The sequence below is a fragment of the Mytilus edulis genome, chromosome 5, assembly GCF_963676685.1.
Source record: "Mytilus edulis chromosome 5, xbMytEdul2.2, whole genome shotgun sequence".
Taxonomy (NCBI): domain Eukaryota; kingdom Metazoa; phylum Mollusca; class Bivalvia; order Mytilida; family Mytilidae; genus Mytilus; species Mytilus edulis.
The window spans coordinates 29,070,877-29,085,188 of NC_092348.1; the positions used below are offsets into that span (position 1 = coordinate 29,070,877).

The 14,312-nt window shown below is 31.9% G+C and overlaps 1 protein-coding gene across 15 annotated transcripts in view; it reads left to right on the forward strand.

Annotated features, from left to right (window-relative positions):
* Positions 1 to 14,312, forward strand: part of LOC139523369 (hydrocephalus-inducing protein homolog) — a 67,853-nt gene that overhangs the window by 47,705 nt on the left and 5,836 nt on the right. For all 15 annotated transcript variants that reach the window (XM_071317291.1, XM_071317304.1, XM_071317293.1 and 12 more), the window contains 17 exons: positions 366 to 545; positions 1,584 to 1,853; positions 2,236 to 2,457; positions 2,629 to 2,989; positions 3,335 to 3,609; positions 4,257 to 4,330; positions 5,474 to 5,677; positions 5,999 to 6,265; positions 6,801 to 7,025; positions 7,359 to 7,500; positions 7,997 to 8,162; positions 9,123 to 9,270; positions 9,586 to 9,793; positions 11,648 to 11,869; positions 12,199 to 12,567; positions 12,963 to 13,229; positions 13,570 to 13,739. In XM_071317291.1, the coding sequence (XP_071173392.1) occupies positions 366 to 545; positions 1,584 to 1,853; positions 2,236 to 2,457; positions 2,629 to 2,989; positions 3,335 to 3,609; positions 4,257 to 4,330; positions 5,474 to 5,677; positions 5,999 to 6,265; positions 6,801 to 7,025; positions 7,359 to 7,500; positions 7,997 to 8,162; positions 9,123 to 9,270; positions 9,586 to 9,793; positions 11,648 to 11,869; positions 12,199 to 12,567; positions 12,963 to 13,229; positions 13,570 to 13,739 (3,770 nt within the window). The remainder of the gene's footprint in view (positions 1 to 365; positions 546 to 1,583; positions 1,854 to 2,235; positions 2,458 to 2,628; positions 2,990 to 3,334; positions 3,610 to 4,256; positions 4,331 to 5,473; positions 5,678 to 5,998; positions 6,266 to 6,800; positions 7,026 to 7,358; positions 7,501 to 7,996; positions 8,163 to 9,122; positions 9,271 to 9,585; positions 9,794 to 11,647; positions 11,870 to 12,198; positions 12,568 to 12,962; positions 13,230 to 13,569; positions 13,740 to 14,312) is intronic.

The following is a 14,312-nucleotide window of genomic DNA, read 5'->3' on the forward strand; positions in this document are numbered from 1 at the left end:
TTCACTTTATAAAATCTCATTAAAAGAAATTGAATATCCAGCATTCTTAATGCTTAAACATAGAATTAAATAAAATTGGTGAAAATGCTCTCTAATAATTTAGATCTATCCTTTACCATTGAATATAATACCCTGGTATAAATAAGAAACACCCAATCTGGGTTAAACCCACTTGGTTGTTTCTAAAATGTATAGTAATTAATTATTTCCTGCTATTAGAATAACTATTAATCATTTAAATTTGTTTATAATATGAACAATTTGCTATTGTAACATTTTTATGTAAATAAGGATTTGTTCAATTATGTAGCAATATTAACATTTTAATATCTACTTACAATAATGGTATGGCATATCTGTTTTAGGAAATATGTATTGATGTAGTTGATCGTGATCCTAATGACCATCCAGGTGGTATACCCTACAGACTGTTAGCTGAAGTGTGTATTCCTTCTATAAGTACCATAGAACAGAGGTTTATTGGTTCTATCTTTGAAGAACATAGAATTGTCAAAAATCTCAGCATTTGGCAGCATAGTAATCAGGTAAATAAAATAGAAAATATTAACAGGAATGTGTCAAAGAACAACATCCCAACAAAAGAGCAGAAGAAAAAAATTGTGAACTAGTTGATAGAAAATGGATGTCACCCTAAACTCTGAAAAATGAATTGATTTGAAATTCATTTGGTAGGGTTTATTCCTAAAATTAAGAAGAAAATATCTGTAATGGTTGTGCATAGATATCCTACTCTCTTCAGTTTTTATGCCCCACCTACGATAGTCCTTCCATACGTCCATCCGTCCTTCCGTACGTCCATCCGTATATCCATCCGTCCTTCCATCCGTTCGTCCGTCTGTCCCGCTTCAGGTTAAAGTTTTTGGTCAAGATAGGTTTTGATGAAGTTGAAGTCTGATCAACTTAGTATACATGTTCCCTTATGATATGATCTTTCTAATTTAAATGCCAAATTAGAATTTTGACCCCTGTTTCATTGTACACTTAACTTAGAAAATGAAAGTGCAATTTTCAGGTTAAAGTTTTTGGTCAAGGTAGTTTTTGATGAAGTTGTAGTCCAATCAACTTGAAACTTAGTATACATGTTCCCTATGATATGATCTTTCTAATTTCAATGCCAAATTAGATTTTTGACTCTAATTTCATCGTCCACTGAACATAGAAAATGATAGTGGGAGTGGGTCATCCCTGTACTGTGGACACATTCTTGTTATTAGGGTATTTAAGAATTTAGTTTTAATTAATGCCTGTGGCAAGCTAGTTAGTTAACTTATTATTGCATTCAGTAATTTAAATTTAGTGAATGTAAATGAAAGAAGATGTAAGGTTAACATCAATGAGACAGCAGCCTAACAAAATGCTAACTTCAACAGACATGTAGAACCATATGACAAGTTCTAAATCGCCAAGGGTCTAGGCAAGGTGTAAATGCTACTATAATTTTCATAGCAAGTCCTATTAATTTTCCCCTGAAGACTTGATCAACTTTTTGTTGTTCTGATACAGATTGATACAAATAAACAAGGAAACGTAGTTAAATTAATTTTCTTGACTTTTTATCACAGGGAGATCTCTACACTGATGGTGGAGTTTATGCGGAGGATGAGAATAAATTTATATTTAACAATGTTATCATTGGACGCAAGGCTAAGGCTAGGTTCAAGATCTGTAACACAAACAAAGTAATGTGTGATGTTGTATTCTCTGTCAAACCAACCAATGTTAAAAGAGCTGGACAGAATCAAGATATATTTGAAGTAGACCCACCCAGGGCACAGATATCACACCACAGCCATGTGTATGCAACGGTGACATTCACACCACCCTCTATGCAGGTAAGATTTGTTACATCTGATCTGATTCACAATATCCCACCTGAAAATTGAGGGTATAGCATGTATACCAAAAAAAAATTTCCCTGAATGAGATGCATTTCAAACCTCCATTAATTAGGTTTTTTGCAGTTGAATGATAAACTTTATAAAGAAGCTTGATTTGAACAATTTATCCTTACATGTAAGAAAAGTTTCTTTTCTGAATTTTCGTCAGACAACTTAAGGTATATTTTAATATGTTTTGAAAAGTTTGGTATAAATATACTTTTTTTTTATGCACTTTTTATGATTAAGCTTCTGTATGATATTATTAATTATGTAATTTTTTTATAACAATACATAGATTTTGTCTAGAAAATAAATGAATTTTCTTTCTTTATAGAATTTCACTGCACAATTTGAGGCTGCTTTAGAAGGTCAGACCAAGGGTAAATCATTGATATTTGAAGTAGCTGGTGACGGTAACCTCCCAAGGATCACTGTACAGAAACCCACAATGAGGAACAAGATGGGTCAGACAATATTATTGTTTAAGAAGAATTTAGTAGGAAGAACACAAATACTGCCATTTACATTGATCAACGATGGAACACTGCCAAGTAAAGTAAGTCAAATTAAGTTGAACCTCACAATTAATTAACAAATCAAAATAGCAGTTTGATTCAAACATGTTTAAATATGACCCACAAAGATCAAACACATTGAATAGAAAATGGGAAAACAACATTAATCTTATGAAGTCTTCTTATAATACTATTTGGTACTTGTTTTTCAGGTTGATTTAGATTTGATGGATCCTGATAATGTGTTCAAAATAAGACCTGGCACTGATACCAATGCTGTAATGGAAAATGATTATGAGGATACAAAGAGACCTCATACAGCCTCTGTATCTGTAGGTGTAGGGGAGGTGGCTAACTTCAATGTCATCTTCAAACCATCATCAGTTCAGAGGTCACAGGCGCATATCAAACTGACTGTGATTGATAATCAGTATGAAGACTCAATCATTCAAATGGTCGGTGAAGGTTATGAAGATGAGATAACTCTAGACAATATTCATAGTGTCAGTCAGCCGTTTGAGCCAGAAGTTGTTGCTGGCGAGGATAGTGCATTGCCAGATGATGATATTGCAGGTAAATATAAAATAGAAGATGTCTGTTTATAATACTAATTTGCACAGCATATAAAATAGACTTGCTATTTACAAGTATTTGCTTACAGATTAAAATTTAGTTAAGAGATTCTTCATCCAGGAAAAATAATACCTGCATTTATTTTGTCATTATATTGATGACTGACCAAAAATGGGATCAATAATTTCATATGAAGAAATGCAATAAAAAAATATTTAAAAAACAAACATGTTTTAACAGTGAAACCATGTTCATCAATTTACATTTTATTTATCATTTAAAAAATGCATTGATTTACAGTATTTGTTCAAGATACACCCTTTAAATGTAAAAGTATTTTTTCAGCTGCCAAACCAAATCTGATAAACTTTGGTGATATTTATGTGAATGAATCCTGTACTTTGTCATTCTCAATGACCAACAACTCCAAGACAGATGTCTACCGTCTCCAGTGGCCAGAAAATGCCAATCTAAAGTTCACACCTACATTAGGTCATCTTCATCCAAATAGTAGTAAAGATGTGACTGTCTCATTCAAGTCAGATGCTGCCAAAACCCTCACAGAACAGGCTGTCAACTGTAAAGTCACAAAGATCAAATATGATAAACCAATTGATCAGGTGAGATTCAAAAGCTTTGCAGTTTTTGGTCTGGTTTGTGTTACTCAGACTTCAGGATTTTTGCCATGGCATTATCAACATCTATTCAACTGATGAGCTTTAAATGTCCCTTGGTGTCTTCTCTTCTTTGTTGTTTGATGATGGGGTTAGTCATGATCACTATAACTGTGTTGATTGATAAATCTATGTTTAACACACGGGGGGGTCTCAACATGGGATTTTGGGTACAGGTGTGCAGCTGGGATTTTAAAAACACCCCCCATTCATATATTGAATAATTGTGAAATCCCTACCTATACACATATTTTACAGCGAAATCATAACCCATTCATATATTTATCAGCTCAAATAGTACCTCCAATCAGTCAATTACTACCTATTGATATATTTCCTCGGTAAAATTGCACCCCATTGATATATTTGACGGATCAAAAAAGGGACCCATTCCAGCGGCACATATGTATATACCTTTATATAGGAAGAGACCCCCCCCGTGGTTTAACATTTTATTTTAACTTTATGCATTTTATGCTGTGTGATATGATGATTCATGTTAATATCTTCCTAAAATGTTGGCATATCAATGATAATGATGATTATAGAACCCTTCAGTGCTGTAACTAATTCACTTAATATTGTTTTCACAGATTGCAGCTTGGGATGACAGGATTAAAACTGTCAAATGGGTTGATCTCCCATCATCTCCACAACCCTCAGAAAGGTAGGATATTAACAAAACTACACACTTAAAATGTTTGGCACTCAGTGTATATTTCGCTCCTGAGATGAGCATTTGTGGAACCGCATCAGATAATTTATTGGAAACAGATCATAAATCTGATTGATTTTTCTTCATTTAAAATTTTGTTTGAAGTATCTTCAGTGAAATGTGGAATCCTTAAGCTATCTAACTCCCACGTGAATAGATATTTTTCGTATCACACCGTAAAAATTACGTTAATTTGATTGGCTTATCTCGTAAATTTCCAATATTTTCATTGGCCGCTGATCAGGTCATTATTCACTGGAAAAGGTCATGCCGGGATTACTTTTTTTCTTGACAACTGATTGTTTACTTCCGGTAAAACAGATGACGCCCGTAGCAACAACTCTCGCCACGAAAATAATCATGAAAACATTTGTTTTTTACCATACGTTTTACAGCTTCTGATAATTCAATATCGTTTGAATTAAACTGAGTCATCTCATTTTTAAATATATAAAATCAGCTAGCCTTGAGCGAATAAAATAAAACCATATTAGTTCAAAAAGTATACAGATCAGTACGCTTTGCAAAGAAATATGGCCGTAGCAACACAACTCGCAACAAACAGGCCACGCACATACAACTTTTTGCCATAAGAGAAATAGGTTTAACAACTTGTGAGAATTAGATACCGCTTGATATCAATCGATATCTAATTCTCACTCGTTATGAAACCTATAATTATTTAATTAGTCAATTCATTTAGTATAAGTGATTTGAACATTCATTGATCATAAATTAAGTTGTCAAAGTTACATATGCTTTTTATTTGAATTTTATCTTTCTTCTGCCACCAATATTAAAAAAACTAGCCACCATGTATATAACCAAGTTCGCTAAAAGTGGAATTTTAATAAGTTTATCATACCAATTTCATTGTATATACCACACATTTTTGGGAATAACCATTGGCTATTCAGGAGACCAACAATCCTGGAATCCAATATATATGATAAAACAAAGCAAGGCCAAAACTTATCCAAACTGAATATAAATGGACCTGCAAGTTCATTCTACTTTAATATCATTCTCTAATTTTCTTATTATTTTTAAAAAAGTGAACTAAAACACACCTTAAGTATTTATCTTTTTTTTCAGTGGATCAAAGGCTCCTTTGAGCTCAAGAGGTGCTAAGAAGAAGGTTGTAGAAACAGAACCTGAGCCCACATTTACAGATTTCCCTGATACAAGTAGAAATGTAGAACTGCTTGTTTCTGCCAATGCTGATTTCAGTAAATTTGGATGCAAGACTGAGAGTGTTCACTTCAAGGATACTCTTATGTTCCAGACAAGAGTGTTTGAGTGAGTATAATTTTATTTAAATATGAAAATAATGTACAGGGAAAATGTTAACTATCATTTATTCTTTGGAACATGTATTAAATGTGTTTTTGTTTTGTTTTTGACTGAATCATTCAACAATGGTTAAAAATATTTCATGTCTGTAATGGTGCAATTTTACACGAATTATCAAAAAGCAGTTTCTATAATTTACAAGTTTTCACTAAAACTACTGATTATTTTCTGTGAAAAAAAATGGGGTTGAAGAGATATCAAATATTTGCTGACAACTGGAGTCATAAATTTACATTTAAACAATTCTTAAAAAATAATCAATTTCAGATTTAATCTAAGTAACAAAGGCAGTATAAAGATGGACTACAACTGGCAAGTGTTAATGGAAAACATGGCCCCATCATTAACCAGAGCTGTCACGTTCATGTCTGAAGGAGAACGACCAGAATCTCGTATTGATGCTGTAGATGCCAGTTATATCCCCTTTAGTGTTGAACCTGAGTTTGGTACCATAGCTGCTGGAAAGAAACAGAGATTTACAGTCAAGTTCTCTCCCCTTGATGTCAATACATATGAAGGACGACTTATCTGCACGTGAGTTGGATAATCAAAAAAAAAATTTATGAATGACATTGAACCAACATCTGGTAAATCCCCAGTAGAATCCCTAAAATGGATGCCTTGGGTATTCAGGGTTGTGTAACCATGAAAACATAAAATGAGGAAAAATAGATTTGTTGATGCCATGCTATGGTAGTTTTTTTTGTGTTTTTTTTCATATATGTTGTTAGCTTCAGTTGAAAAAAAAATGATATAGTAGATTTATAGGTACATGGTATTTATGGTCTAACTTTAAAAAAAAAAACAATCAAGAAACATTTATCATTATAATTTGTGTGCACTAAAATAGTTATGCTAGATAGATAATAGATAAGCCATAAAAAGAAGCTTACACACTTTGCAATGCAGGCTTGTACTAGAACCATATCAATGAATTTTTTTAGGATACAGATATATTTGTTTATAAAATAAATATATCAACCATCTGCTTAAAACAGTAGACACTCTATCTCTATGTAAACAAAGCTGAAATATGATTCATGATTATACATGCATATTTACATTTCAGAATACCAAACTTAGAGAAGGATATCCAAGGACCTGTTGTTGGTTTGAAGGGAAAGAGTCTGATGCCATATTGTCACTTTGAACTTCAAGATTCAGATTACATTACTGGAGCCAGACGGGACCCTGAATTACCTGGACCAGGAGATTCAACAAGGGGAACAACTCTTGATCCCAACACTCGTGTCATTGAGTTTAGTTGTGTTGGTGTTGGTGTTAAGAAAACTTTGTAAGTGTATTATTGTGTTTTGTGTTTAACTGAATGTTTGTATTAGCTTTTAATTTTGCTATTGGATGAGAGATTTTAAAAAACAAAAATAATTGCAGATACATACATTAAAAGAAATAATACATTTGTGTACCAAAATTTGTTAATGTACATGACAGTTGCTCTTTATTGATATTAAGTGTTTTAAATGCTAAAATTTTAAAGTTATGAGATTGGGAACCTATTTCATATTATAGAATTTATATTGTGAAAATAAAGATTTATGAAATATTTCAGTATTATTTGTAGTTAAGTTTTATGTGAATCCACTAACTGAATGGTTTTTATTTATAGAACATTTGGCGTAGTTAACCCTACAAACAAGGGGTACAGTTTTGAATGGATCTGTGAAGATAGAAATGACGACACAACAAAGGTATCACCATTCAAATGTGTCACCATGGAAGGTCTCATCAAAAGTGGAAAGAGATTCCCCGTAAGTTTTATAAAACATTTAAATAACACTATTTCCTTTGCATATTTATTTCTAGTAACAATAACGTTCAACAGTTGTTCAGGGAATTATGGTATATTTTACAAAATGAGCAAAAACTATACATATATGAAATTTTATTAATACAGACTCTGCAAAATAAACTGCTTAAAAAAAAAAGGTTTATGAACAAGAAATGGCCGGTCAATAAAATTTATTAGATATTTTTAGTTTATAACAATAATAAGTGTACTATATTTTGTAGTTTTGATAGATTTTTCAAATAATTAAAGTGTTTTAAACAAAATGCACATTTCATCAAGGCTTACCCAGTATATGCAGAATTTTTCATTACCACAAAATTATGTTTCCCAAAAAAAAAATGCAATTTTTGCTCAATCAATGAAAATAAATACAGAAGAAAATATTTAATTCACAGTATTTTCAGCTACCCTGATATTTTTTGAATGACCTTTAACCTGATTCATGTCTTCTGCAGGTTACATTTGAGTTTACATCTATGGAACTGGACACAGTTGAGTCATTCTGGAGATTTGTTATTCCTGACCAGAATATTTCTGTACCATTTTTGTTGGTCGGTAAAGCTAGAGAACCAGATATTGCCATGGACAGGTCTCACATGAACTTCAAGGCATTGCTGATAGGTATGATTGAGTTACTATATATTCGTTTCCATTGGCAATAAGAAATTAGTCTACAGGTATCTAATTTTAATTTTTGGGAAACTGTTAAATAATAAAATTTAGGCATTGTATAAAACAGACTTAAAAATGCTGAAAAAAAACAAAAATATATCATAAAGTAAGTACGGAGAAATGAATCTTATTTGATGTTGTTGAAAATTTGAATAAACTTGAAATATTCATAGGCAGTGAGATTAGAACCATAATTTCCTTTTCTGTAAATTCAGAAATCATTGCATTAATTATAATGGCCCGAGAACACAGTTATTTTGTAGTGCATTTCTTTTAGACAATAAATTCAAATTCAAAAAATAGCGCCTGCTTTTTCTCAAAAAGATTTTTACAGTGTAGTGTACTACTAGTGGGACAAATATAGAAACTTCTACCAGCTCTAACTCAAAGTATTGACAATTCTGTGACTGTGTTAAGGGGGTGTAAAATTCAGTTTGACAGATTCATACGTAATAAAATTTGACCTTTTTTAACAGGACCAAATCACTACTTAACATAAAGATTCAGCAGCCAAATTTTTTTTAACATGTAATTTCATTCCCCTACTCAATATTTCAGACATTAAATATCAAGAAATAAATTGGGAAAGTGTATCCAATAAAAAAATGCAAGTTTTACACTGTTCACGCTAGGTACTATATTCCTAGACAACGAAAACCAAAGGACAATAACTGTGTCCTGGGACCTAATGCTTGTTACAAAAACTTGGGATGAGTTTTACAAATGCTGCATCAAAGAAATATAAGTCAAAATTGACGATGCATTTTTTTATTTATTCCAAAAAAATATCCTGCCACAATTTTTGCAATTAAAAATTCTCATAAAAATTTCAGAATTTACAGTGTTCTAATGCTTCAAAGATTCCTGAAAACTTTTCATTGAATATTATACCAATATGTTATTTTGTAGGACATGCAGCAACAGAAAGTGTTTACATCATCAACAACGAAGATGAGGCTTTCTCATATGTTATGGAACAAGATTCCTGTCACTCAGCTGGTTTCTCTGCCCACATTCAGGTGGAACCAATGACTGGAATTATTCCACCAAAATCAAGGTATCATTAGTGTTACATGATAATTTTACCTAATTTTTTACACCAACAAAAAATGTTGTAATGGGAGATAACTCTGGTCATATTCGTCAGTTAAAAAAAATAGATGAAAGCAAACATTCCTTAAATTTTAAAAAATGCTATAGTTTTAAACAATTTATTATTCACACACTAAACAAACGGGGAACACACAAATTTTAAAATAATGCTATGTCACTATCCGTTGATCATTGATATTGATTAAAATTGAAAGTCAATCAAAAATTTAATCTATTTTTAACAAATTTCTACAGAGACATGTATTTTTACTAATTTCAGGGCACCAATACAGTTGTATTTTGCCCCAAATTCTGACAAGGAAGTAAATTTCAACATTATATGTAAAGTTAAGAGGAAGGTTACACCAGTTACTCTGAATGTAAAGGCTGAAGGGTATTCTATGAATTCTACGTTACTGTGTGAGGATTCACAAGGGAGAGTAGAAGAACTTATATGCAATGGCATGAATATAATCCGTTTTGGAGAGGTAAGCATTACTAGAAATCATAATCTTATACAAATATACAACATTTCTGACTAAACTACAATTCAACCTTAATTTTCCACCATTAACCTATTGCATTAGAAATACTATTACTTTTGATCTATGGGATCTTAAATATGCACATAGGACAGAAAAAAATAATTTTAAAAGGTATTATCCCTGGTTTAGTATATTTCTATGATTTTGGTTGGTTAAAGCATGTCGTTACAAAATCTACGCCCCTAAGTGTTGCTAACCCTTATCCCCGGACGTTGCTACCCATTACATTTGGGGAAGTTCACACGAGTTTCCTTAGTTCCATGGTTGTTCCTTATGAAATATCAAATTCTGTAGATTATCCATGATGTCTATAATTAGATACTTAATCCACTAACGATTTTATCTTATTATGTCGATTATTTCCACTCATTTTAGTAAATGCATCACTATTCTGCCACATTGTCAATGAATGGGACTACTGACCTAGCTATGCAAATGACCCACGTTGACGTCACATCGTCTATGATGTAACTCTCGCAACTTTGAGCGCCAAATTCGACCCATTTCACTTTCTCTGTCTTTAGATTAAAAATGTCATATATTTGTCTACCTATAGGGTTCTACCTACACCCCATTAAAAATATGTCAAAATCCCAAATTTTAATATAAAAAAATTAAAAACTGAAAAAATATTAGCTTCACGTTAAACTTTGTGGTCAAATGTTTTTTTTAAATATTTATAAAAAATAAAGAAACCCAGAGTTCATAAGACAAATTATAGAGAAAGGATAGAGAAAAGAGATGGGTATTTCCTCATTCCATATTATAAATTGTCCTACTTTGTACAGAATCTGGCATTTATTGCCCCTTCACAGTCCGAAAAGAACTAACACACCAATGTTCAACTGTACACCTCTCTGAGGGCATGAAATATGTCTCATACAAGTAATGATTTGAACTTATACAGTTATATCGAATTATAATTTTGGCTATAAATCCAGATTTGTCCATTCAGTTAACTGCTAGTAATCTGTTGTTATGCCCCACCTACGATACCACCTACGATAGTAGAGGGGCATTTTGTTTTCTGGTCTGTTCGTCCGTCCGTCCGTTCGTTCGTCCGTCTGTCCCGCTTCAGGTTAAAGTTTTTGGTCAAGGTAGTTTTTGATGAAGTTGAAGTCCAATCGACTTCAAACTTAGTATACATGTTCCCTATGATATGATCTTTTTAATTTTAATGCCAAATTAGAGGGTTTACCCCAATTTCACGGTCCACTGAACATAGAAAATGATAGTGCGAGTGGGGCATTCGTGTACTGGGGACACATTCTTGTTATTTATGTATTATTGTTATTTTGTTTATTTTCTTTGGTTACATCTTCTGACATCAGACTCAGACTTCTCTTGATCTGAATTTTAATGTGCATATTGTTATGCGTTTACGTTTCTACATTGGCTAGAGGTATAGGGGGAGGGTTGAGATCTTATAAACATGTTTAACCCCGCCGCATTTTGGGCCTGTCCCAAGTCGGGAGTCTCTACACTTTGGTAGTCTTGTATTATTTTTAATTTTAGTTTCTTGTGTACAATTTGGAGTTTAGTATGGCGTTCATTATCACTGAACTAGTATATATGTTTGTTTAGGGGCCAGCTGAAGGACAGCTCCGGGTGTGGGAATTTCTCGCTGCATTGAAGACCTGTTGGTGACCTTCTGCTGTTGTCTATTCTATGGTCGGGTTGTTGTCTCTTTGGCACATTCCCCATTTCCATTCTCAATTTTATGTTATACTTTATAAATATAGAATGATAATGGAGAATATATCATTGAAACAGCTCTAAATAGTCTTCTTTTTACAGGTTGAGGTAAATGAACAACAGATAAGAAACCTAACGATCATAAACTCTGGAAAGTTTAACTTTGACTATGAATGGGAGATGAACATGAGCTCTCAGAAGAAAGATATGGTGTCCATTACTCCAGGCCGTGGTGGGGTTCTCCATGGAGAGAAAGCTGTCTGCAGACTTGTCTTCTGTCCACCTAGTCGTACAACACTTAAGGACTGTGAACTTGTCCTGAAGGTATTAATTCTAAAATGAATCAAAGAAAAGAAATGTTTACAATGAAATAGAAAAATTTACAACTTTAAAACAACATTTAGAAAAATTTTAAAAATGGACCATGCAACAAGTTATGATTTAAAGAAATAAAAAATTAAATGTAAATATAAAAGTTTTAATTGATTGATATAATGTCAGATATTTGATATTTAAAAAAAAAAAATATGCTAAACATGTTTTTACTTGTTTAAATTCAAATGAAACTGAATCATCTAAAAAAAAAAAGTGTTTGATGAATTTCTACATAAAATTATTACATATTTCTCATATTTTTTCTGTTGTACTTTTAGATTAAGAATGGACCAACATACAGTATTGGACTCGAAGGACTGGGCGTAACTCCAGGACTACATTTCTCTTTCCAATCGTACAACTTTGGAAATTGTTTCATCTACAAGGCAGGAATGCCAGATCGTAATAAGGTGCTGAAACTGACCAATAAGGATAGAAAAGACATTAGTGTAAATTGTTTATATGTGCCAACAGATCATCTGCATCATAACTTCAAGCCTTGTGTAATTCCATCAGGGCAGTCGATAGATGTATTGTTTACCTTCTATCCAAGGGAGGCAAGAGTGTATAAAGAACAGATTGTATTTGAAATTAATGGACTATCTAGAAACAGTGTTACGATTATTGGGACTGGAACTGAAATGAAGGTTTGTACATTTTTTGTCACATAAACAATTACTGAATTATAATAAACATAGATGACCTAGCATGCAATACAGCATAGGAACACTAAATGAAATCTTAAATATATCTATTAACTTTTCTGACCAGGGCTGTTTTCTGCTCTTTGGTTAGGTTGTTGTCTCTTTGACATATCCCCCATTTCTATTCTCAATTTTACTATTGGATAAAAATGTTACTTGGCATTTGGAATTATTTCTAAACAACATAAAAAAAATATAACCATGCTGAATTGGTTTTTTTATCCATCCAATTTAAGGTGGAAATTGATGATTTTAAAAATATTTACAAATCTTTTATTATTTGAGAAATAAGAAATAAGGCAATGCAGTTTATTCAATATATATTTCTTTCATTTCAGATTGAAGTTCCTGAATCAATTATAAACTTAGGATCACTGGTTGTTGGAGGCAAGCTAAAGAAACCTCCACTAGTACCAGTTGTCAATAACAGTCCAGCACCAATAACATTTAAACTGGCTCTGACACCAACCACACTGGCTTTACAACAGACCAATGCATTGTCCATCACACCAACAGAGAATATAACACTGGAAGGCAAAGGTGGAACATGTAATGTCATAGTTAAACTCAACAATAAACACAGAATCCCACAGTTCACAGAAGAGGTATGAATTGGATTGATATAAGTACTGTTACGATGTAAAATGAAACTCATTTCCATATTTTATGAATCAAGAAATTATGTTGTTTGTTTTATTCATTTTATTATGTGTTCTATCAATAAAGTTATATCTTCTCTATTCAAGATTAAAATATAAGGATTTTATATTAGTGACATTCCGTTTTTTTTTCTCATTTTAACAAAAGATACCAACTAACAGAAAATATAATGACTCATCTGTAATTTTCTATAATAAATTATTCCTTTTGATATAGGTTTTTGGCAATTTCCTCATTTACCTGTTTAAAATTTATTCTTAAGTTTGATATACTTGTATTTTTAAGGTTTACATGGAATGTGCTGGACATTCTCAGCCATTATTTGCTATCAAAGGATGTGTATTGGGTATGGAGATTAACTTGGATACCACTGCTATACCATTTGGTAGTGTGTTTAAAAATAGCTCCACTTCAAAAAAGATTGTGATGACAAACACTGGAGACATGAATGCTAAGTATGTATAGATTCTTCATATATAAGTTACTGTCTTATCAATATCTAGTAGAGTTTATAAATTAACAAAAATGAAAAAAAAGAACTTACTGGAAATATCAATTAAATCAATATTGCATTTATTTTTTAGAAAACATTTCTCATAAAAGATAAGTCGATGGAATAAATTGTTTAGGAATAAAGGAACAACTGTACTAACATGACAATTTCCAAAAAAATTTCTGCTGCAGACAAGTTTTAAGATGCAAATAATCTCACAATTAGGATGATGATATGCCAATTTCTATCTCCTTTTCACTTTCCTTTGACTTAAAGATTTAAAATATCAATTAAATGTTGACATGTGGTATATAACATTAATAACTTGACCTTATAAAGCTCAAAATTGTGTTTCACATCAAGCAACCGCTTTAAAAAAATTCTTTATTGTAAATATCACCCATGGAGAATTAATTCTGAATTTATCTTGCATTTAAGATTAAGAATACCATGTGTATTTTTGTATTTTTGAATTTTGGAAATGATTATCATTCCTCTATCATGTTGTTTATTTATTTCTAAAAATGATTTCTTG